At 39.4% G+C, this 25,926-nt stretch overlaps 1 protein-coding gene across 1 annotated transcript in view; it reads left to right on the top strand.

Annotated features, from left to right (window-relative positions):
- Positions 1–25,926, top strand: part of LAMA3 (laminin subunit alpha 3) — a 276,412-nt gene that overhangs the window by 119,953 nt on the left and 130,533 nt on the right. Inside the window, exons 14-23 of the mRNA XM_039217713.1 lie at positions 397–443; positions 1,607–1,706; positions 2,399–2,451; positions 2,678–2,783; positions 3,518–3,617; positions 9,681–9,837; positions 14,094–14,226; positions 16,247–16,389; positions 18,493–18,590; positions 18,931–19,084. Coding sequence (XP_039073644.1) covers positions 397–443; positions 1,607–1,706; positions 2,399–2,451; positions 2,678–2,783; positions 3,518–3,617; positions 9,681–9,837; positions 14,094–14,226; positions 16,247–16,389; positions 18,493–18,590; positions 18,931–19,084 — 1,091 coding nt within the window. The remainder of the gene's footprint in view (positions 1–396; positions 444–1,606; positions 1,707–2,398; positions 2,452–2,677; positions 2,784–3,517; positions 3,618–9,680; positions 9,838–14,093; positions 14,227–16,246; positions 16,390–18,492; positions 18,591–18,930; positions 19,085–25,926) is intronic.

Below are 25,926 nucleotides of genomic sequence, written 5' to 3'. Positions count from 1 at the left end.
ACCACAAAGGTTATTTGGGATGTGCCTTTCTCTGAATTACATGCAAAGTCCTTGCCACTCATCTCTCCAAAAATATAAGTGTAGATGCGTTATTGTTTTTAAAATAAAACTTTTAAAACTCAAAACATCAAAACAAACCAAGAGACAAACCAACGTAAAAACACCAAGCGTTTAAAATATTTCTAGGGGCATCTGGGTGGCTCAGTTGATTAAGTGTCCAGCTCCTGATTTTGGCTCAGGTCATGATCCCAGAGTCGAGGGATGGAGCCCCGTGTTGGGCTGAGCGTGGAGCCTGATTAAGATTCTCTGTCTCCTCTCTGCCCCTCTCCCCAACTTATGCTCTCTCTCTCTAAAAAAAAAAAATTTTTTTTTTAAATATTTCTAAATCACATATAGGCTCCAGCAGTGCCTGTGACCCAGCTGGTACCCTGGACTCTAGTTTGGTAAGTAGAGAATTATAAAAGGATTACAATTCTAACTGATGCATTTTGATACATGTTACAGACTAACACGTTTGGGAGCTTCCTCAAATTAAAAGTAAATTAAAATAAGATCTGAGGGGCCCCTGGGTGGCTAAGTCAGTTAAATGTTGGACTTCGGCTCAGGTCATGATCTCGTGGTATGGGAGTTGAGCCCTGTGTTGGGCTCTGTGCTGACAGCTCAGAGCCTGGAGTCTCCTCTGGATTCTGTGTCTCCCTCTCTCTCTGCCCCTCCCCTGCTCACACTCTGTCTCTCTAAGTTTTAAAAAAATTATAAAAATAATACAAAAATAAGATCTGAAACCAAATTGCTTAAAAGGTCATTGTTCTTGTTCAAAGTGCATATGTGATCATGTTTATTTTGTTTTTTTTCAAAAACAGAAGAATAAAACTCATTTAAACTTTTAATTCCAGAGCCCTAGTATTTAATTCTTCCTGTAGGTTACTCTGAGGGTGTTGCCACCATGGGCCCTTGCACATAAGCCTGACGTAGATAATTAAAATTAAGAAAATCTAAGGCTAAGTGCACATTAAATAAAGCTGTCTGTGTATGAAATAATTGCAGTTTATTTGATATGGCTTTGATCAGAATACTATGGTATTTCTCAGTGCTTTAGAAACTGTCTTCTTAGCTTGAAAGCCTGGAGATGGTGGACCTCCAGGCATTCGAGGGATGTCGACGGAGAGACGTTCTGCAACCTTACAGTGAGGCAGTGACCTTTGCATATAACACAAGTACTTTCAGATAAACAACATTCTCTGCTGATTCTCAGCATGTTAAATATTGAAGTAATTTCCCATTTAAATCAATAGTTCCTGCTGTCATAGAATCAACAGTTAACGTCAACTCTATGAATATAAGTGATTTTTAAATGTTCCTTTTTCTGTATTTTTCAGTTTTATTTTAACCACAAGTCCAGATTAGGTGTAGAAAAAAATAAATGAATAATAAAAGAAGAGCCGTGAGCAGTTGATTGAAATCAACCCAAAACTTTTATTCCCTCTGGGTACACTTCACTTACTTTTCATAGCCAAAATATAATTCTGTGACAAGCTTTGTTCTGAACGTATGTTTGAAAACATGTCTTAATTCTGAGATGTCAAGTGCTGGTTTGTTTCTTTTGAAGGGATACTGTCAGTGCAAGCTTCATGTGGGAAGTCCTTCATGCAACATCTGCAAACCGTTATATTGGAATCTGGCCAAAGAAAACCCCAGCGGATGTTCAGGTAAGGTTTTTACACAGAATAATTTACTATATTGCAACTTCCTCTTAATTTGATCTACTTCAGTGACTAAACCCACAACAGAGCTATTTATTTAATAAGTTCAATTTGTCTGAAATTCTGTGTAAATATTTTGATGTTTTCCCCCCTACTTTTGGCATAATTTCTGTCATTTTGAAAATCCCAGCAAGGGATTTATATCCTGTTTCCATATGTATTTTGTTGTTTGCAAAGGCAGCTACTTGATAAGTGGTTTTACATCGCCTTGTTTTTATAACCTCTCTTTCTGGTTTGGTTTTAGTTTTATTTTATGCTTAGATGGAAGCCAGGACAGGAACTTAAAAACACGAAGTTAAAGGTGGCTAAGTGGAGTGAATATGTCCTTAGGTAGAGTTTGTTTTCATGGAAGCGTATCAGTAATGACCTTGACATTAAAAATCCCTGGATGTTGCAGCTTTTGTCTTAGAGTGGTCACAAACTGGCCATTACTCTTTGTAGGTGGATGGTATTGATCTGGTAGTTCTGCTGACCCCAGAAAGCAGTCCCATTTTAGGCCTCAATGGAGCAAACTGGAATTCTGCTGAAATGCACCCCAAAGTGACCACACATGTAGTATTGCTGCTGGGTCATGTTTCCAGAGCCAAGGGCTGTCCTTTGTGCAACCTTGGTCCAAAGATGCTGTCTTATTTTCACAGAATGCCAGTGCCACGTGGCGGGAACAGTGAGCGGAATCGGAGAGTGTGGGCAGGTAATACGTGGGCCAGTTGTTCGTGGAATAGTAGAGCAGTAGATGTTGGGGTCTCCCTGGGAGGGTATTAGTGCCTCTGTAATTGTACAAGGCACGCTAATCTCTCTGGACGTTTTCAGGTCCTCGCCGTACACTGCTTCATGTTATACAGTGAGGCAGTTTTAAATCTCGAAGATCAGCAAATTGTGTGATCTCATCGAATTTTGTCACCTTGTTTATTTGGCAGCAAGATGGTGACTGTCACTGCAAGTCTCATGTCAGTGGCGATTCCTGTGACACGTGTGAAGATGGATATTATGCTTTGGAAATGAGCAATTACTTTGGGTGTCAAGGTAAATACTTCCAGTGGGTCCTGAGTATAGCCAGCGTTGATGGGCAGAGACTGTCCAGATCATCTTTCTTCTGAGTTCCTGGTCTTCCTTCATGCAGTCTTTCTGATGGGATGGGACTAAAAAATTCTGTCTAGGGAATTGGGCCAAATACTCAGTTGAAACTAGTAATAAATTGCAATCGGGGCTGCTTCCACTTCTCTTCTACCAGCATATTGTTGGTTTAATTATAGAAAACACAATTGGGATGGATGGGGAGTCATCTGTTAATTTCATAAATGACTTGAAGACTTAGTCATTTTGAGGATTTTTTTGTATTATCAAAAGAGCTCACACCAGATTTTAGAGATGATATTGTATTAAATAATACAACTAAAGGAGTGTGGCCCCACATGCTCCTGTTGTATCTCTCCCACAGACTCCCATTAGCAGACGTTGTTGATAAGGGCACTGTGTTGCTAAATCACGTTTAGCTCCTGGGGTCCTGTCCCCTTCCGCCAGACAGCCATGTTGGAGCTGACCTTCAAGTGTACCTCCTGCTTACAGGTGGACTTTTGGGGGCACCTCCCATCTCAGTTTGAGAGGTCCCTATAGATTTCTAACATCAGCTGGATATGAGATGTGGCAGGGAGTAGGAGACAGCCTGATCTTACTGATTCTCACTTCTCATAGAGGGAGGGAGAGCTACACCGTGGAGATGCTTTGATGGGTCACCACTGTTGCTTCCTGACCTTTAGGATGTCAATGTGACATTGGCGGAGCAATCACCCCCATGTGCAGTGGGCCCTCCGGAGGATGCCATTGCCGAGAGCATGTCGTGGGGAAGGCGTGCCAGCGGTGAGTCTTCAGGGAGGTCTCCTCCGGCACTGATGTGGAAGACTCTCAGAGAGTCCTTTCTGTGCTGACACTTCCTGTGAGGAGACAAGCCATCCTAAAGAGAGAGGGCTGATGAAGCTGTACTGTCATTTGAAATCTGGACACTTGTCAGGGAACCCCCTTAAAGCAGGAGGTAAGGTTGCCCTAAAGACGTCTACTTTGTAGGTCACAGAGCTGCCTCACTGGATAGTTCCCACAGGTATAAAAAGCCAGGTGGACAAGACTAGAGCTGGACGCTTGAGATGGGTTCCCGTGGGCAAACCTCCATGTAAAAGCCACAGCATGGAGGAGCCCAGCAAGTGATCAGGCTCCTGGGCCAAGGAGATTCAGGTCCAACTTCTCCCTTGGGATCCATGACTGCAGGCGTGGAGAGGCCAAGTGTGTTACACTGGGTGCAGTGGGATGTGAGGGAAGAAAACTCTTGAAGTGGGACAAAATCCCTCATCTCTTCTAGAAGCTAATTAAAATGAACTGTAGGAGGGGCGCCTGGGTGGCTTAGTCGGTTAAGCGTCCGACTTTCGCTTAGGTCATGATCTCGCGGTTCGTGGGTTCGAGCCCCGTGTCGGGCTCTGTGCTGACTGCCAGCTCAGAGCCTGGAGCCTGTTTCAGTCTGTGACTCCCTCTCTCTCTGACCATCCCCTGCTCACGCTGTCTCTCTCTCTCTCTCCTAGAAATAAATAAAAAACATTAAAAATATAAAAAATAAAATAAAAAAAAACTTCTGCAATTAAAAATAAATAAATAAAATAAAATGAACTGTAGGAGCAAGGGAGCAAGTGGAGACTGAGCTCTCAGAAGGGCTGTCACGGGTATGGCAGCATACGGTCTCTGTGCCTTGTCATATTTAATATTTTATAGATTAAAATAATTTTTTAATTCCAGTATAATTAACATACAGTATTGTATTAGTTTCAGGTGTAAAATACAGTGATTCAGCAACTTTATACATTACTCTGCTTATCATGATAAGTGTACTCTTGATCTCCTTCACCTACTTCACCCATCTCCCCACTCATCTCTTCTCTGGTAACCATCAGTTTATTCTCTATATTTAAGAGTCTGTTTTTTATCTTTCTCTTTTTTCATTTATTTGTTTTATTTCTTAAATTCCACATATGTGTAAAATCAGGTGGTATTTGTCTTTTTCTGACTGACTTCTTTCACTTAGTGTTATATCCTCTAGATCCATCCATGTTATTACAAATGACAAGATTTCATTCTTTTCTATGGCTGAATAATATTCCTGTGTGTGTGTGTGTGTGTGTGTGTGTGTGTAAACATATACATACACACATATATATGACAACTTATTTATTCACTCATCTATTGATGGATGGACACTTGGGTTACTTCCATAATTTGGCTGTTGTAAGTAATGCTGCAGTAAACAGAGGGGTGCATGTGTCTTTTCAAGTTTGTTTTCAAGTTAGTATTTCTGAGGTAAATAGCCAGAAGTGGAAATAATGGATTATATGGTAATTCTATTTTTAATTTTTTGAGGAGCCTCCATACTGTTTTCCACAGTGACTACACCAGTTTGAATTCCCACTCACCATGCACGAGGGTTCCCTTTTCTCTACATCCTCCTCAACACTTGTTTCTTTAGCCATTCTGACAGATGTGAGGTGACATCTCACTGTGGTTTTGATTTGTATTTCCCTGATGATGACTGATGTTGAGCATCTCTGCTTGTATTTGTTTGCCATCTGTAGATCTTCTTTGGAGAAATGTCTGTTCATGTCTTTTGCCTATTTTTAAATTGGATTATGTGTTTTTTGGTATTGAATCATATAAGTTATCTATATATTTTGGATACTAGCCATTTATCAGACATGTCATTTACAAATATCTTCTCCATTCAATAGATTGTATTTTAGTTTTGCTGGTTGTTTCCTTTGCTGTGCAGAAGCTTTTAATTTTCATGTAGTCCCAATTGTTTATTTTTGCTTTTGTTTTCTTGCCTTAGGAGACATATCTAGAAAAGTTGCTATGGCCAATTGTCAGAGAAATTACAGACTGTGCTCTCCTTAAGGATACTTATGGTTTCAGGTCTCATATTTAGGTCCCTAATCCACTTTGAGTTTATTTTTGTCTATGGTGTAAGAAAATGGTCCAGTTTCATTCTTTTGCATGTGGCTGTCTAGTTTTCCCAACAGTATTGTTAGAGACTGTTTTTTTCCCATTACATATTCTTGTCTCCTTTGTCGAAGATTAATTGACCGTATAATTGTAGATTTATTTCTGGCATTTCTGTTTTCTACGTGTCTACTTTTGTGCCAGTACCACAGTGTTTTTGATTACTACAGCTTTGTAGTATATGTGGACATCTGGGATTGTTATAGCTCTAGCTTTGTTCTTTTTCAAGATTACTTGAAGATTGCCAAGATGGCTAATTTGCGGTCTTTTGTGGTTCCATACAAATTTTAGGATTATTTGTTTTAGTTTTGTGGAAAATGCTGTTGATATTTTGATGGGGATTACATTAAATGAGTAGATTGCTTTGGGTAGTATGGGACTACCCATATAGTATGGGACTGTTTTCTTAATTATTATTTCTGCTACTTCTTTATTAGTGTGTAGAAATGCAACAGATTTCTGTATATTGATTTTGTATGCTGTGAATTTACTGAATTCATTTATTAGTTCTAGTAGTTTTTTGGTGTCCTTATGGTTTTCTATGTATATTATCATGTCATCTGCAAATAGTGAAAGTTTTACTTTTTTCTTAACAATTTGGATGCCTTTTATTCTCTTTTCTTGTCTGATTGCTGTGGCTAGGACTTCCAGTACTATGTTGAATAAAAGTGGTGAGAGTGGATATCCTTATCTTGTTCCTGATCTTAGGAGGAAAGCATTTTTCCCCACCAAGTATGAAGTTTGCTGTGGGTTTTTCATATAAGGCCTTTATTGTGTTGAGGTGTATTCCCTATAAACCTACTCTGTTAAGGATTCTTATCATGAATGGAAGTCATACTTTGTCAGATGATTTTTCTGCATCTATTGAAATGATCATATGGTTTTCCTCCTTTCTCCTATTGATGTGACATATCACATTGATTGATCTGCAAATAATTGAATCACCCTTGCATCCCAGGTATAAATCCACTTGGTCATGGTGAATGGTTTTTTTAATGTATTGTTGGATTCTGTTTGTTAATATTTTATTGAGGATTTTTGCATCTATGTTAGTCAGAGATACTGGCCTGCAGGTTTTTTTTGTTTGTTTTTGTAGTATGTTTACCTGAAGGATGGTATGAGGGAAGAAAAAACTAATTTTTAATATTCTGGCTTTTAATTATACACTGGTCTGTGAAATGCAACTTCTAAATTGCATGTATCTTTAACATTCTGCTTTATCAACAGGTTAGTTAAGAAATCTTTGGTGTAGTTAAGGTAAATTATCTGTATTTAGTTGGTATGGTGTTTCTCTCCTTTCCCTTGATGTTTCCAGCATTTGAATTCTAAAGTCAGAGCAACCCAGCTGAGCTTTCTTCAGTCATTTCTAAATGGCAGTCACTGCTGGGCCGCATAATAAAAGGTATGTGAAAGAGACTACATCTGTGGATATGTTTCCCTGAAGGCTAACGAAGCAGATGATGGACCAGAGGAATTTTGTAAATAGGTTTGGAAACATGTTCCACCCATGTTTTATCTCTTTTCACCTTCCTGTTGATAAGCTGAGCCTTCCCCCTACTTAACCAATGTAAGTTTTTTCCTTCCAACTGTGTAGGCAATTGGTTAATTTTCAGGTAGAAATAGGGACGCCTGGGTGGCTCAGTCGGTTAAGTGTCTGACTTCGGCTCAGGTCATGATCTCACGGTTCGTGGGTTTGAGGCCTGCGTCAGGCTCTGTGCTGACAGCTAGCTCAGAGCCTGGAGGCTGTTTGGATTCTGTGTCTCCCTCTCTCTCTGACCCTCCCCTTCTCACGCTGTCTCTCTCTCTCAGAAATAAATAAAAAACATTAAAAAAAAATTTTTTTTTAAATTTTCAGGTAGAAATAATGCAACTTTAATAAGAATTAAATTACCCATCCCGAGGCAAAAATATTGATTTTTTTTTTAACATCACAGACAATACACACATATGAAATTTAGAACGTGTTTTTGGATTTAGTGGTAAATTGTAACTAGGATGTAAGGGTAACAAACCAGCATTGAACTATGCCACCTTTTCTCTGGGTTGGTAAATCTTTTGTCCTTTTGTTCTCAATTCCTCCCAAATGTTTATGATATCATCTGAACATTTTTTCATTTTTCTTACAAGTGTAGAAAGCATTCACATTCACTTTGTTTTCTAAATAATTTTTGTGATAATAAATGTAATATATGTTTGTTGTAATGTTTTAATAAGTCCCTAAAAATAAAAGGCAAAGAAAAATCATTATTTCACCATCCAGAGATAACCCCTTTTGATATTTTTTATTTATTTTTTCTAGGCTTTTTTTTAATTTTAATTTTTAATTTTTATTTTCTTTTTGAGAGAGAGAGGCAGAGCATGAGTGGGGTAGGGGCAGAGAGAGAGAACAAGAGCGAGAAAGCGAGAGAGAGAGAGACACACACACACAGAATCTGAAGCAAGCTACAGGACAGAGCCCGACATGGGGCTTGAACTCACAAATTACAAGATCATGACCTAAGCCAAAGTCGGAAGCTTAACTGACTGAGCTACCTAGGCACCCCTAGGCTTCTTCTGTGAATACAGATTAGTATTATATTTTCTTCATATAATTCATATCAATTTCTTCACATGATACTGCAGACATTTTCCATTATCATTAGTCTTCCAAAATATTAATGGTTATATAATATTTCATAATTTCTTTAATTATTTCATAATTGTACATTTACATTGCCTCTAAGCTTTCTCTATAATAAACATTCTTTTATGTTAACTCTTTGACAGTGTATATAAAAATCATTCTTTAGAATATATTCCTGGAAGTAGAATTACTGGGTCAATGGGTATGAACATTTTTAAGGGTCTTTGTGTATCACTTCCAGAGAAATTGTAAGCATTTGTAATTCTATTTGCAATACAGGACCATGACCTTTTATTATCTTTGACTAATTGATCATTATGGCTTTAAATCCACTAACTGCTGTTAGTTTGTGACTGGATTATCAAAATGTGCCATTTTGAAGAACTTCAAGTAGTTTGAATATGAAATGTCACATAAGTGGTGAAATATTTTTATTTATTTTTTTATGTTTTTATTTATTTCTGAGAGAGAGACAGAGACAGAGCATGAGTTAGGGACGGGCAGAGAGAGGGGGAGACACAGAATCTGAAACAGGCTACAGGCTCTGAGCTGTCAGCACAGAGCCCTATGTGGGGCTTGAACTCATAAAGCTTGAGATCATGACTTGAGCCAAAGTTGGACACTTAACCGACTGAGCCACCCAGGTGCCCCAGTGTTGAAATATTTTTGATTCTTCTCTATGATTAACTCTTGAAAGGAATCCATTTATAGACTTATAATTTAAGAAAGAACAAAGCATAAAAAAAGTTATTCTAATGATTGAAAAAATATATATAGTGAGAAAAATATATTAACTTGTAAACCTAGCATATGAAATATTTTATGTCACCTTCACTATTTTATATATGGTACTTAACAATAGCATTGGTACGTATATGTTAATATTTGTGTAATGAGTGAATATGAGTATATAAATGAATGATTGAATTAATGAATTTATAGTAAATAACCTAATTTGACTTTGCTAAGTTGTTGGCAACCATTTAGAACATATTGAAGGCTACTACCACTGTGGTTTTGCTAAATGATTTTCTCATTTTACTGCTTAGAATGATAAGTGTTAGGTGTGTTTTATGAGAATGTTTACAAGAATGAAAGTAATAATTTAAAGAAAAAGCAGGTAGTGGCTCTTTCATTTGTTCTTATTTGTTGCACTCTTATTTGTTGGTGGGAGTTCTTTTAGCAGAGCTACTGAGATTAAAGAATATTTGGATTATTGATGGACCTAACTTGCTGTATCCATGTTTACTTTTTATTTACAAAAGACCCGAAAACAACTACTATTTCCCGGATTTGCATCACATGAAGTATGAGATTGAAGACGGCACTATACCTAACGGAAGAGAACTTCGGTTTGGATTTGATCCCCTGGAGTTTCCTGAGTTTAGCTGGAGAGGGTATGCTCAGATGACCTCAGTACAGGTATGTAGCCTCTAAGAAGTTGGTTCATGGCAGGATAGCGCACCTAGTTACCGGCAACACTAACAGTGAGGCCTCCTAAAGGGTGAACTATCCCCAAAACTGACTCCAGGATTCTTTTTCTCCAGACTACAGATGGAGTATAGGGTAGGATTGGATTTAAACTCATAAGTATATGTATCAATTTCACAGTTAATTTGGTCACCAAATCAGACAAAGAAAGAATTTTAAAAAAGAAACTGGTGTTTATCTCTGGAGACTTTTTATAAGAAATTGCTTCCCAAATGAGATTAGTCTATATTTTAGCACAAGAGACACTTTTCTTTAAAGCCATTTGTGAAGATTAATAATGAGTTGAATTAAATACTTTCAATGTGTACATTGTTAATATTTGACCAGTGCTTTTTTTTTTTTTTTTGCCTTTTTGAACTCTGAATTACTGTATGAATAAAAACTAAGATAAATGAGGAATTTGTTAGTGCTACTTAAATTTCCTTTCCTGTATTTCTCCTTTCCTTCATTCTCCTCTTCTGTGTCCATCTCTCTTGGCTTTTTGTTGGAATAATTAAGGAATTTACACATTTTCTTGTTATCTTTAGAATTTATACAATATTTATAACTAATAATTTCTCTATAGTCATTGAGTTTTGTTCTCAGAATTTCTCTTTGAGGTGGGTCCCTTCAAACCGTGTTTCTCAGTGGAGAAATTCATAACAAAAGAGGTAAATTGATGACCATGGTTACCCAATATTTGTCCTTAGTAGGTTCAGAACTAATACCTGTTATATTCATGGAAGTCACCACTTAGAGAAATGGGGACAGGTTCACAGTTCTCTGGGAGCCATAATTAGTTCTAATGTCGCTTGTTGCCTCCATAGGATCCCCTGTCAGGCTGCTTTCTCAAACAGTACCTAGGATCCGACACCTCACTGCTTTCTTCTTCTCCCCAATGTAGGAATTCAGTTTCTTCAGCTCCTTCCTGATCTTCATTATTCAGAGAAAAAACAAAACAAAACAAAAAACCCCAGTGATTCTATTAAGTCATAACAGGTTGTGAATGACTGAGAGTCTGATCAAGGTGGTTAGCTTCTCATAGGTGTTTACAGTTTGAAAGAATAACTGGTTAGCATAAAGGAATGAATTTCAAATGATGGGTTTCTTTAAGTATTTAAGTCAGCAGACCTTGGTGGTGTCCATGAAGTCACTGCTAACTTGATACTTACACATATTTGAATTTTTATTTCCAACATGGAACTAACACTTAGAGATGGATTCTGTCAGGTTAAAAAGCCCCATTCAGTGGAGTCTTTATGGTTTTCTCTAATATAGTACCATGTCATTTGCAAATTGTGAGAGTTTTACTACATCTCTACCAATCTGGATACCTTTTCTTTCTTTCTGTTGTCGACTGTTATGGCTAGGACCTCTAGAGCTGTGTTGAATAAAAGTGGTGAGAGTGGACATCTTTGTCTTGTTCTGACCTTAGGGGAAAAGGTCTCAATTTTTCACCATCGAGTATGATGTTGGTTGTGCATTTTTCATATAAGGCCTTTATTATCTGTATCTACTTTGCAGAGGGTTTGTTTTTATCATGAATGGATGTTGTACTTTGTAAAATTCATTTCCTGCATCTATTGAAATGATTTTATGGTTTTTATCTCTTCTCTTAGCAATGTCACATTGATTGTTTTGCAAATATTAAAGCACACTTTCATCCCAGGAATAAATCCCACCTGATTGTGGTGAATGATTATCTTAATGTTTTGTTGAATTCTGTTCACAATATTTTGTTGAGGATTTTTACATCTGTGTTCATCAGACATGTTGGCCTGTAGCTCTCTTTTTTTGTAGTGTCTTTATATGGTTTTGGTGGCAGATTGATACTGGCCTCATAGAATGAATTTGGAAGTTTTCCTTCCTCTTCTATTTTTTGTAATGGTTTGAGAAGAATAAATATTAACTCTTCTTTAAATGTTTGGTAGAATTCACCTGTGAAGCTATCTGGTCCCGGGCTTTTGTTTTTTGGGATTTTTATAAAAATTATTATTATGACTGATTCAGTTTCTTTTCTGATAATTGATCTGTTCAAGTTTTCTATTTCTTCATATTTTTGTTTTGACAGGTTATATGTTTCTAGGAATTTATCCATTTCTTTTAAGTTTTCCAATTTGTTGGCATATAGGCTTTCATAATAGTCTGTTACAATTGTTTGTATTTTTGTGGTGTTGGTTGTTATTTCTCCTCTTTCATGAGTGGTTTATTTGCCCCTGATTATCCACCCCCCTCTTTTGATAAGCTTGGTTAGAAATTTACCAAGTTTGTTGACTTTTCTAAAAACCAGCTCCTGGTTTCATTGATCTGCCTTATTATTTTTTCAGTTTCTGTATCATAAATTTCTGCTCTAATCTTTATTATTTTCTTCCTTTTTTTTGGGTTTGAGTTTAGTTTGTTCTTATTTTAGTGTCTTGAGATATGAGGTTAAGTTGCTTATGTGAGATTTTTCTTGCTTCTTGATGTAGGCTTGTGTTGCCATAAACTTCCCTCTTAGAACAGCTTTTGTTGCTTCTGAAAGATTTTTGGACCCGTGTTTTCATTTTTATTTGTCTCCATATAATATTTTATTTCTTCTTTGATTTTTTTAAGTTTATTCATTTTTAGAGAGAGAGAGACAGAGAAAAGAATCCTAAGAGGCTCTGCATTGACAGGGTGACCTCGATGTGGGGCTTGGTCCCATGAACCTTGAGATCACGACCTGAGCGGAAATCAAGAGTCAGATGCTCAGCAGACTGAGCCACTCAGGCCCCTCCCTTTTTTGATTTCCTGGTTGACCCATTTATTGTTTCAAAGCATATTCTTTAGCCTTCATGTATTTGTGCTCTTTCCAAAAAAAATTTTTTTTTGGTTTATTTCTAGTTTCGTAGTTTTGTGGTCAGAAAAGATGCATGGTATAACTTCAATCTTTTTTAATTTTTTGAGACTTATTTTATGGTCTAATAATGTGATCTATTCTGGAGATCGTTATACGTATGCTCAAAAAGAATGTGTATTCTGCTGAATATATCTGTGTATTCTGAATATATCTGTAAAGTCCATCTGGTCCAGAGTGTCATTCAAAGCCACTGTTTCCTTATTGATTTTCTCTTTGGATGATCTGTCCATTTATGTAAGGGGGTCTTAAAGTCCCCTACTATTACTGTATCACTATTTATTATTTCCTTTATGTTTGTTATTAACTGTTTTATTTATTTAGGTGCTTCCATATTAGGTGCATAAATATTTACAACTGTTCTATATTCTCTTGTTGGATGGTCCCTTTTGTTATTGGAATGGAGTATTTTTCAGCCATAAAAAATAATGAAATCTTGCCATTTGCAACAATATGGATGGAACTAGAGAGCACAATGTTAAGTGAAATAAGTCAGAGAGAGACAAATATTGTGTGATTTCACTCATGTTGAACCTAGGAAGCAAAACAAACAAGCAAAGGCAAAAAAAGAAATAGAGATAGAGACAAAGCATGAAACAGACTCCTAACTGTAGAAAATAAACTGATAGTTATCAGAGGGGAGGTGGGTAGGGGGATGGAGGAAATAGGTGATGGGGATTAAAGAGTACACTTGTCATGATGGAAAAAAAAACAATTAAAAATTAAAAAGCTCACATTGTTTTTGGCTAGAGATTGAGATCAATTTTATATGATTTAAGCACATTTTAGTCACATCCAGATTTTATCACTAATGTGTTTGGAGTATTTTAGCCTTTGTTTGGCCGACATCAGTTTCTGTGACCATTTAGAATTTTATGTATGTGACCTGGCCCCTGCAGTGGTCTCTCTATGGGGGGGTTGTGTTAAATAATCCTGTCCTTTCCTTCTCTTCTGCTTGTTTATTTCTCCCAGCCTGCGGTGGCTGCCCCATCACTATGGCTTTCCTTAAACTAGTCCTGCTAATACTCTGCTCTGTCTGCCTGATTCCAAAAGGGCCAAAAGAAGAACTCAGTTCCTGAGGGAATGGTTTTTCACTATAACTTTAATTGTAAGTGATTTAAATTTATGATTAGGCCTGCTTATTTCTATCTTCCACAGAGTTAGTTATTTGGTGCTTGCTGAGTGAGAGCGTGTGTGTGCGAGAGAAACAGAGTATGTGGGTGTGTGTACACACTACAAGCCCACTAGTGAAACTTGAATAGAGTAGAGTCACGGTTTGGCTACCATTTCTTTTAGCCAGTTCTATACTTCATGGCTTTTCGGTATTTTCCAGAATGAAGTGAGGATCATGTTGAATGTGGGGGAGTCAAGTGCCACCTTGTTTCGTGTTATTCTGAAATATATCAACCCTGGAGCTGAAGCCGTCTCTGGCCACGTGACTATTTATCCATCCTGGGCTGAGGCAGGTAGGCAAATTTTCAAGCCTCTTTTGGATTAAGAAATGATGAATTAGTGAAGCATTTTCTCCAGGTTTCCCAAAGGTACCTCCTGAGAAAAGATGAAGTCTGATGCAGAGTACTATTAGAGTAGTGCCCTGTCCTTTGCTCCCTTTTCAATCTCTAACCATTCTGCTTATTTAAATTTTGCTCTTAAGTTTGTTATTAACTGTCTTTTAAAAAATTGATGTAACAACCTGTGTGTCGTGGCTGAACCCCATGGCCTGTGATGTCACCACAGGGCAAAGCTAAGTTATAACTCGTTCCTGATAGAGTGGGTGTCACCTCTCTGGTGACTCCCCTACATTTTCCCATTGTTTCAGGCAAACCAAATAGTCCAAGGGGAAATGGGCGAGGGTAGGGAGTTTTAAGGTGAATGTGGTAAAGCGTGAAGCCCAAGAGAATTCCAGAGAGAAGCATGCACACCTCACTGAGGGTTGAGGGATCCCTGAGGGCAGATGAAAATCACAGTCAGGGCACAGATCTCAGCACTGTCAGAGCTGAGGCCTGGAAGTCTGTTCTGCAAGAAGTTAGCGCTTCTACCCTTCCTGGAAACAGATTCCAGGAAACATTAGGAGTACCACATGGACCCCACATGGTGCCAGTGGAAATCTAACTTAAGATCGAAATACAAGCATCTTTGTTCAGCCTCCATGGCAAAGTCACGGGGGCAGTGGTGATGCTCCTGAGTTGTGTCAACCAGGTTGTGAGGCTGAGTGACAGTGAATAACACGAAGAACTAGTGGGCTTGCTTTATCATAAACAGCTACTTTGGCATTGCTTTCCTCACATGATAAGTTTGTGAACCGATGAGGCTTGAAGAGGAAACAGAGCTGAGAGGTTTAGTAAATTGCCTAAGTGCACAGCTGGTCTTTATAGACAAGTTGGGGTCTTGAGTCTTTAGACTTTAGACTTTCTAATAGACCCCGATGCCTCCTAGATGACAATTTCATCAGCACTTTGCCCTCCGTTAACTCGAACAGGTGGAATACATTGTGGCTTGTTTTCCGTTGCTTAGGACACCTTTCCTAAGCCCTCACATCTGAGCCAGGGGCCTCGGTTGTGGATTCCCATGGTAACCTAGGCCTCCTCCCAAACACGACTGTCTCGCTGTGCCAGACTCTCCTGTTTTATCGTCTGTAATCTCTCACCTTTCCCATCCCACCATTGGGGAGCAAAGGCCATGCTGACTGTGTGTGCTGCCTCATGCCCAGGGTCTAGATCTAGGGGATGTTTGTAGAAAGAATGCAAGGATTTGGGGCAAACATTTCTTCAGAAAAAAAACCTCAGTTGGACTGTGATGCAACAGTTTGGTTTGTTTCTGAACCTTCTACAGAAGGCCGACTGTTTGTTTCATGCAGAAGAAAACACTTTGCATCCTGAGAACAAACAGAAAACCAAAACTTTTTCTTACTTCAGAATGAACACATGTTCCTCCATAGAAAGCAAAAGAATAAAATAATTTAATATCTAATGTAATGTGTTAACACTTGCATGCAACAAAATTTTCTAAGCAGTTTATATGCATTAACATACTTAATCACTTAAATTTAAGAAGTATTCATAATATAATCACCATTAACATCTTATCAATATCTTTCTAGTCTGTTTTATAAGTATGTGATGCAAATATACAATTAGAAAGAGTAAAATCAAGGGGTTCCTGGGTGGCTCAGTCATGATCTCACAGTTTGTGAGTTCAAGCGATGCGTTGGGTTCTGTGCTGACAGATCAGAGCCTGGAGCCTGTTTCAGATTCTGTATCTCCCTCTCTCTGCCCCTCTGCTGCTCACACTCTGTCACTCTCTCTCTCTCTCTCTCAAAAATAATAAACATTAAAAAAATAAAATCAGTAAATCTGATCAGTAAGTATGCTCATTACCCACCTGAAGCTTCTTCTGATGTAAACCGAATGTTCAAAACTGAAAATCCAAAATCATAACAGTGATTGCTAGACCAGTGCCTTGGGCAATTCTTTTCATTTCTGATAGGTGCTGCTCAAAGCAAAGAAGTCCTCTTCCTGCCGAGTAAGGAGCCAGCCTTTGTCACCGTCCCCAGAAATGGTTTGGCAGACCCGTTTTCAATTGCACCAGGGACGTGGATTGCTTGTATTCAAGCAGAGGGGGTCCTCCTGGTAAGAGTCATCCTGAGTGGAGAGTTCCGTGGGATTCTTCCCCCTTTAGAGATGGTCCAATCCACAGTGACCCACAGGGACCATATGATATCAAAATCCACCTCCCTTTTATACATAGGACACTATGATGACATTTGTCCTCAAATAACATGGGAGCTAACTTAAAATATCTGTTATATTCTTCAGCCAGCCTCTCTCAGACAAAAAAACCCCAACAACTATAACTCATAATGACTCAAAGTTATCAGAATAAATACAGAACCTTAATGTGCATTATGTCCCTACCTTTCAAAAGCTTCTTTGGGATTTTTCATCATGAATCAGAAGGGCATCTAAAGAAAATCAGCCTCTCCGGGAGTTGTGCAGAATGAATCAGAAGAAGCTAGAGGAAGAGGAGATCCTAATATCAGTGGAGTTCTTGGTGGTGGAAGGAGAAGGGAGAATCTCAGTGCTTCTCCAATATTCCCTGCCTTCTTCTACCTGGAACGTAGGCAGGAGCCTCACCAAACAGATTGCATTGGACAAAGAACCCTGCATCAAGGGAGAAGCTCTATCCTCACACTCTACTAGGGTACCCAGGGAGCCGTGGGGAGTAGGGGATGTCTGCTTTGGCTTATAGAAAGTCTTTTGAAAATAAAGTCTTCGCCAAAAGCTTGGTTTTAGGTGCTGAGAGTGGAAAACATCAAGCGTTTCCTTCTGGCACAATCCTTTTGATTGGCTATATTAGCAAATCTTGGGCAAGTTCTTTAGCTCCAAGCCTGCCTCATTTGCTTCTTGCCTGTATAATAGGAATCATGTTTATTCGTATAGGTCTTTCCCAAATCTGGGAATTTATGAACATCATGCGAGGGGTTATGCTTTGCATTCAATCCCTGTTGTTCTTGTATCTTCTTGGTAGAAAGCTTTGTTGCTTTACCAAAGTTTTAGAATTTTTCATAGATGCTAGAAATAAGGATGAGGAAAGTCCCTTTGATGGCAGTAATGGGTACAAAGTTGGATTCATGGAGAGAAGCTCATTATGTTACTTCATAGGCACGGAAGATACTTGATGACAGTTGGTGCAGTTGTGTAGTAACACATACACATGCATCATGTGATGATCCTATTTTTTCTACAGATATTTTACCAGCCACCTACTATCAACCTTAACTATTCTAGGATCTGTGGGACCATAAAGTAATGAGGAGCTATGGTCCCAACCTAAGGAAACTTAGAAAACAATAATCACTGTTGAAATAAAGCCTGCTGGGGTAGTTAGACCCCCAAGTAGAACAGTGAAACCCCTGGGCAACCATATGCCACTTTTCCTCTCCATACATTTCTCTTCCTCTCCATTCTGGACACATTGAGGGTGCTGAAGGGAGAGAAAGCCTTATGGCTGGTGTATGAGTCTCTTCACAGTCATGGCAGACATCCACCCCACCACCCGCTCCCACCCCTGTCCTTCCCTCTGCACACAGGTGGCGATGCCAGCATTTCCCCAAAGCTGTCAAACCATCAGCGTTTCAGAAACCTGGAGGTCTGCTCTTTCCTGAAGAGCTGTTTAGCTGAATTTACACTGTGGGCTTCATCTGGCACACTCCATGGAACGCGTTCTTCCTCTTCTCTCCTAGGACAGGCAGGCAGCCAGTTCCAGTCTGTGATTCACCAGGATCACAAAACGCTGGTTTTTTATACATGCCAGTGAGCATTGCTTGGGTGTGGGAATAAAAAGCCGTGATACGTGATCTACAATGCAGTGTTCTGATGTGTGGTGATGAAAGCAACTGGTACCTCAAAGAAACGTGTTATCAGTTGACAGCTTATTACCTTTGTTTCTTTTTGAATTTATAAACAACCCAGAAGAGATGGTAAAATTTCCCCTGAGACTTGAATACAAAAACATAGCACCCTGAGATGTGTATCTCCAGTGCTTGAAGCACCTGTGAGGCATTGCTTTGTGTATTTTGGTAAGTCAGGGCAGAAGGAAGCAGCTGCTGTTGAGAGTTTACATGGCGAGCGTCACCTGGTTATTATTAACTTAGCTGGTATGCTTGACAGCTTTATTACTAAAGAAGGGCCACCATCAAATGAGTAATTGTCCTTTTGGTCTTAACTTACTAGGACTACCTGGTACTGCTTCCCAGAGACTACTATGAGGCACCCTCACTGCAACTGCCAGTCACACAGCCGTGTGCCGACTCGGGACCTCCCCAGGACAAGTTAGTATGGGCAGCGGTGCATCATCAGGGTCCTCTAAATTAGGAGCCTGCGGTGTAAGGATTTGAGATAGGCCTCAGCATCACAACTTCAGCAAGATGGTTTGGATAATTCTTTAATTGTGGTTTTTGTCTGAGGCTTAAAATAGAATCTGGGTGCATGGACCTTTTTTTTATTCTTCATGCAGATGAAAATTTGCCATCCGATTCCTATCATAGGCAGTTGGTAGGAGTTTGTTGAAGGAATGATGAATGAATGGAATTGGAGAAGAGTCCTTTGGGGATGGATTTTTTTTTACTGTGTTTTGTTCTCAGTTGTAACTGTTGTGTTTTGTTGTTGAAGTTGCTTGCTTTATCAGCATTTACCAGTGACCCGATTCCCCTGTGCCCTGGCTTGTGAGGCTGGACACTTCCTGCTGGATGGAGAGCCAAGACCCTTGGCAGTGAGGCAGCCCACCCCCGCACACCCGGTCATGGCGGACCTCAGTGGGAGAGAGGTAGGGCAGCCTTTTATGTACTGTCAAAGCTATCACTGTCTCTCCATCTGTATCTGCCGAAAACCCATGGCCATAGTTGAGTCTCAGATTCAGGGGAACCTGGGAGAATTTCTCAGAGGTGTTAATTACTGGTATCCTGAGCTCTCTGATTCAGGTTGTGGCTGGGCGGCACACCACACAGAGCATAGTAAGGTTAGTCTCTGCGCACTTTCCAGACATGGCAGAGAACATGGGCAGCCACAGAATCCTCTCCTTCTTATTCCTTTGACTTATAAGGGTGTGTCCTGCTCTACCTGATTCAGGGCAAGATCTTTCTAGAAGGCATCCAGAAACTACGCAGCTTACCCTAAAAGGATGCAATGCTCACAGACTGTTCAGCCCTCAGGCTAAGCAATTTGTAAGGGCTGATTTCTTTGAGCTCAGATTCTGGAACTGCTACATGCCAAGTCCCCTCCCTCATGGCTTAGAGGACAGGTTACCACAGGCTTTGGCATTACTTTTCTTCTCAGAGTTTTTGAAGCCTCAAAACAATTTAAGACTATACTCATCTAAGATCGAAGCACTATATAGCAGAAATAAGAACACACAATGCAATACCTCAAAATAAAAACACTGAAAAAAACTTCCGTTGCTATATTTCCATTCTTTACTTTCTACAACATTCTCTGTTTTGTACCTTTGAGGAAAATGTTCATGATTAAATTTGTGGACGGAAAACATATATGGTAATACTTTTGAATATTTAGATGTGTACCTTTTTGTAAACTATATTGCTAATGTTTCCAGGGTAGCTATTAGAGGATTTTAAGGATATTTCTTTAGTCTTCATTTCATTTCATTTTATTAGAGTTTTTGTTTTGCAAAAAAGGGAAGTATGTATGCCTGTTGTAACAAGTAAGGCAATATAGGTATGCATAAAGAAAGATTAGTGATCTCATTTCCGCTCCATTCTGCCAGTCTCCTGTATCTCTCCCTACCAATGCTGCGGGTGCACACACAGAGACACGCACAAATGCATGTACATACATAAACATACACACACATAAACAGATGTGTGCATGTGTGTACATGTGTGTGTTCCCCAGACAGCAGGAAGGTGCTGTTGAGAAGGGCCAGACTCCAGGAAATGATGCTGATGATTCATCAGGAGGTTTCCTTGACTATGATTTAGCCCAGAGCCATAGCCCTGAGGCCTTGGGCAGAGCCGTATTTGTATGATGCATAAAACTAAGCCCTGGGCTGTCCAGTTTTATTTAACAGTCTGTTTTAGTATTTTACCTAAATGCTTATAGGCTGGTGCTAATATAGTAGCGACTAGCTCCTGTGGCTATATATGCTTGAATTAATTGAAACTACGTAGAGCTAAACATCCAGCTCCTCAGTTGCACTGGCCACATTTCAAGTGCTCAGTCATCACAGAAGTCTAGTGGCCACCTTATGGCAAACACGGCATATAGAATATTTTTGCTACCTAGAAAGTTCTATTGGATGGTGCTGTGATAGATCATTGTGGTAAAATTCAGAGACTAATGGCATTCTACAAGGTCTTAGAAGTCATTTGATTTTCCTTCCTGAGAGGGAATCCTTTCTACATTACCTTTCTTAAACATTCATTTAGCCTCTGTTGAATACTTAAATTGATGGAGGACTCACTTCTTTTAGAGGTGGGTAACTTTGGATCATCATTAGCCACCTGGTGCAGTGCAGAGTAATCCCTTCTCTGGTTTTAAAAAGCATTATTACCAAGAGTCAGATGCTCAACCAACTGAGCCACCCAGGCACCCCATGCCCCACCCTGCCTCCATTTTGGAAACCCATGTGTAGTGTGGTGATTAAGATGGTTCTGGAGTGAAACTGCCTGCCTTCATGTCTTGGGTCATCAGTAACTAGCTGTGAAATCTCCCTAGGCCTGAATTTACTCCTACGCAAAGTGGGGATAAGGATAGTAGCTACCTCATGGGTACTATTAAATACAATAACCCGTGGGAGGCTCTCCTGGTGCCCAACGCACCATGATCACTCAGGAACCATTAGCCATACTGCCATTATTTATTCTAGTCAGCACCATGGGGAGAAAGGAAGAGCAACCCACTAAGTCTAGCTCATATGAAGGATTTTTCTTTTTCCAGGATACAGAGAGGTCTAGAGGGATTCCAACAGCAGGAATGGAGTACATTCAGGTCTTCCAGGAATCTGAGAGGGACAGAGCTACCTGGCTCTCACAGAGGACAGCCTTCTCTCCACGTGTTTTTCCGTTCACCTCTCCTATTGAGTGACCTCCTTTGCTTACTCATAGCTCTTCGTCTTACACACATACCGTGAAGGCTGCTCTGGTCCTATTTCTTTGTTAACTCCTACCTCTGGCACTTACTGCCATTTGAATCTCCTTTCTTTAGTCTCTCTGAGAAAAGGAATATTCTTTTTTTTTTTTTTAATGTTTTATTTATTTCTGGGAGAGAGAGAGACAGCATGAGCAGGGGAGGGTCAGAGAGAGAGGGAGATACAGAATCTGAAGCAGGCTCCAGGCTCAGAGCTAGCTGTCAGCACAGAGCCTGACGCGGGGCTCGAACCCACAAACCATGAGATCATGACCTGAGCCGAAGTTGGACACTTAACTGACTGAGCCACCCAGGTGCCCCGAAAAAGAATATTTTTTAGTCTTTCTGAGAAAGGGAATATGGACAGCTCATTTTTTAAAGTCAGGCCACACCTGTTGTACACAGGGCAAGCCTCTATCTCTTGTAAACAAATTCATAGCTATATTAAAAAATTTTTTTTAAATTACATTTCTTTATTTTTGAGAGGCAGAGAGAGCGTGAGTGAGGGAGGGGCAGAGAGAGAGAGGGAGACACAGAATCCGATGCAGGCTCCTGCCTCTGAGCTGTCAACACAGAGCCCGACGTGGGGCTTGAACTCACGAACCGTGAGATCATGACCTGAGCTGATGTCAGACGCTCAACTGAGCCACCCAGGCACCCCTATAGCCATATTTTTTATATTTCAATCTGATCATATCTGTTTTAAATGTGATTTTAGTCCATTTATTGTGAATTCACACATATTTAGACTTATTTTTATTGTTTTAATTATTTTACTAGCTTTTTATTTGCCTTCTTAAAAATAGCTTTCCTAGTTCGTTTTTTTCTTTTTCTTTCTTCCTTTCTTTCTTTCTTTCTTTCTTTCTTTCTTTCTTTCTTTCTTTCTTTTTTTTTTTTTTAAGTAAGCTATAGGCCAAACATGGGGCTGAAACTCAGAACCCTGAGATCAAGAGTTGCATGCTCTACTGACTGAGCCAGCCAGGCACCTCTTACTTATGTTTGATTGAGACAATTTTTCCTATTTTTCTGCTTGTTTAGTAGGTACAGATTGTTTTCTGGTATTTTAGTGGTTACTCTTAATATTTTAACATAAGTTCTTAAGTATATATTTTCCAACAAAGTCTAAAGTTATTCACTAATTCTGATCTGTTATTTTACATGACACAGACTTTAGAATGATTATTTACCCATTGAAAACCAACCTCCAAGTTATTGTTGCTGTGTAGAAATTTTATTTTTACCCTCTTCCCCAGACTTTCAGATAGATTGTAAGTTTCATCTCAGTTGAAATGTACCACATACTGTCCCTCCCTCTCTCCTCCCTTCCTTTCTCCTCCTCCTCCTCCTCCTCCTCCTCCTTCTTCTTCTCCTCCTCCTCCTCCTCCTCCTCCTCCTTCTCCTTCTCCTCTTTTCCATTTGTTCTTGGAGATCTCTCTCCTGGTATCTTCCATGTCTCTTCTTTACTCTCGATGTAGTCTCTGGATCGAAGGCACAGCCGTTTCCTGAAATATTTCATTGCTACATCCCACCATCCTAGATATTCTCTTTTTTATCTTCATTGTATTGGATCTCCTTTTTTTTCAGTATTGAAACTTCCTTTTTTCTTCTTCTTCATCCTCATTTTGGTAGATTATATCCTCCAGTGGCTTCCTGAAAAAGGCCACACAGATACAGAGGAGGTCCTTTTCTTCCCCCCACTTTGGGACCTTGCATATCTGAAACTGTTCTACACTCAGTCTTGATTTTTTTTACTTTGGTTAGATATAGAATTTTAGTGTGTGTGTGTGTGTGTGTGTGTGTGTGTGTGTGTGTGTGTGTGTGTGTGTGTTTTGAGACAGAAGGATAGAGAACCCACAAGCAGGGGAAGGGCAGAGGGAGAGGGAGAAAGAGAATCTTAAGCAGGCTCTATGCCTAATGCAGAGCCCAGTGCAATGCTCGTTCTCATGACCATAAGATCATGACCTGAGCTGAAATCAAGAGTCAGATGCTTAACTGACTGAGCCCCCCAGGCACCAAGGTACAGAATTTTATATTAGAAATCATTTCTCTTTAGAATGTGATGACATTTCCTTACTGACTTCTAGCTTCAAGTCCTGCTCTTGAGAAGTTACATTGTGATTTCCAGTGCTTTGACTGCAACTTGCTTTTCCTTTCTTAAGGCTTTTGAGATAATTTCTTTATTTCGTGTGTTCTAAATTTCACAAAGGTGTGCCTTCATATAGGTAATGTTTCTACCAGTGTGCTGGGCTCTCAGCCTTTTAGCCTGGAAACTTCTATTCATCGTTCTGGGAAACTGTCTTGAGTTATTTCTTTGAAAATTTATTTCTTTGTCTTTAATCAACATTTACAATCTCTCTATCTGTGTTTTATGCTTTGGGAGATTTCTTTAACCTTTTCTTCTAACCCTCACCCCAGCTCTGCACACACACAGACACATAGGTGTCAGCTTTCTATGGTCTAATTAGTTAACATCTGCTTTCCAGCTTCCAACATCTGTTGATTTCTCTAGTCTGTTTCCTGCCCCCCTCTTTCCTATTCTCTTTTTGTGGGGTTATAATTTAAAAAAAACCCTCAACTCCAGTTTTTGTGGAGTCCTGAGAGGGAAGATCAATAAATATAAGTGTTTAATCCATTATGTTTAGCCAGAAATCCTAGGATGGACATTTATTTGTGAGATTCTAAAGTTTCGTTAGGGTATGTTTAGGTGTGGATTTATTTTTATTTATCTGTTTAGTCCTCAGGCTACACTTTCAGAATGAAGATTCATATCTTTTATCCTGGGAAATTCTCGGATGCTATCACTTCAAACATAATTTTGCTGTCATTCCTTATATTCTTCTTTTCTGGAAATCAGACTGGATGAATGTTGGAGCCTTACAATCTATCTGCAAACTACCCTTTCATATTTTTATATCTCTTTGGCTCTTTGTGCTGCTTTGTGGGTGAATTCTTCAAGACTTTCTTAGAATCCATGGATGTTTCACTGTCTCCAGTCTAGATCTTATCCAGCCTATTGATTCAGTTTAATTTACACTGTTAATCTCAAATATTTCTAATTGGCTCTTTCTCATATTTACTTTTCCTTATTTCTTTCCTGCCAATTTACTTTTATAACTTTATTTAAAGAGTTTCCTCTTTCATTTATATTTTTGAGTATCATAATGCCTTTGGAGACAGGTATGTTTCATAATTCAGCATTTAAAATTTTTTTTTTATAAAGTTTATTTATTTGAGAAAGAGAGAGCAAGCTAACAGGGGAGGGGCAGAGAGAGAAGAGAGAATCCCAAGAAGGCTCTGTGCTGTCAGCAATGTGGGGCTCAAACTCACCACTTGTGAGATGGTGACCTGAGCTGAAACCAAAAGCTGGATGCTTAACTGACTGAGCCATCCAGGTGCCCCTGAATTCAGATTTTTAAAATTCTGCGCGCGCGCACACACACACACACCACCATCATCATCATCTTCCTCCTCCTCCTCATCTCCAGTGAGGTCCTGGCCAACACCCTGTAATAAAACAGGTTAATATTTCTCCAACAAAAAGCATGAACAGGCGGGGCGCCTGGGTGGCTTAGTCGGTTAAGCGTCCGACTTCCGCTTAGGTCATGATCTCGCGGTTCGTGGGTTCGAACCCCATGTCGGGCTCTGTGCTGACTGCCAGCTCAGAGCCTGGACCTGTTTCAGTCTGTGACTCCCTCTCTGTCTGCCCCTCCCCTGCTCACACTGACTGTCCCTCTCTCTCTCCTAGAAATAAATAAAACTATTAAAAAAAAAAAAAAGCATGAACAGGCACTCCAAGAGAAGTACATAAGGACTGTATACACGGACTTAGTTCAAATCAGATTTTGCCAACAAGTGATGATTGTATAGGTTAGATTAGGTTTTTCAGCCAAAGAAGATCCAAAAAAGATTTCCTTTTCCAAGTTTGAAGATTTCAGATTAGGGACCAGTATATTCATTTTAGAGTCTTTATCAGACTATTCCACAAAATTCATCTTATCTGAAGTAAATTCATCTGCTGATTGATGATATTGTTGCGTGTTTCTAACATTAGATTTCTTTATGTGTTTTGGAGGCTTATTTTGTTTGCAGGCTTATTGGCTTATTTTGAATGAAAGGTTTTTATCCTCTCCCTTTTTCTCTCTATCCATCTCAGACTAGTGGTTTTGCAGTGTCTCACCAGTCCTCTGGAGCCTTAGCTCAGAGGCAAACATTACAATGTGCTACTTCTATTGCCTTGATCCTGGGGATAACACAGATTTAGACACTGAGCAAGTAGGTGGCTTAAATCAGTTTTTTGGTCATGAGGCTGCATCTTTGATGTTTGATTCTCAGATTCTACAGCTTGTTATAAAGCTGAAACCCAAGGGGCAGATTGTCAGCAACCTTTTCAGCTTTTCATGATATGAGGGAACCCTCCTCTTTGACTTAAAAAAATGAGCCTGGATCTGACCACTGTCTCGTTGAGGCATCTTTAGTTTTCTTTATTCCACATGAGCTGACCTGCTGACCAAGACAGCCTGTTTC

This window comes from Hyaena hyaena, unplaced genomic scaffold (genome assembly GCF_003009895.1).
Source record: "Hyaena hyaena isolate Hyena2069 unplaced genomic scaffold, ASM300989v1 scaffold_14, whole genome shotgun sequence".
Classification (NCBI taxonomy): Eukaryota; Metazoa; Chordata; class Mammalia; order Carnivora; family Hyaenidae; genus Hyaena; species Hyaena hyaena.
This window is presented reverse-complemented; position numbering and strand designations above follow the sequence as displayed.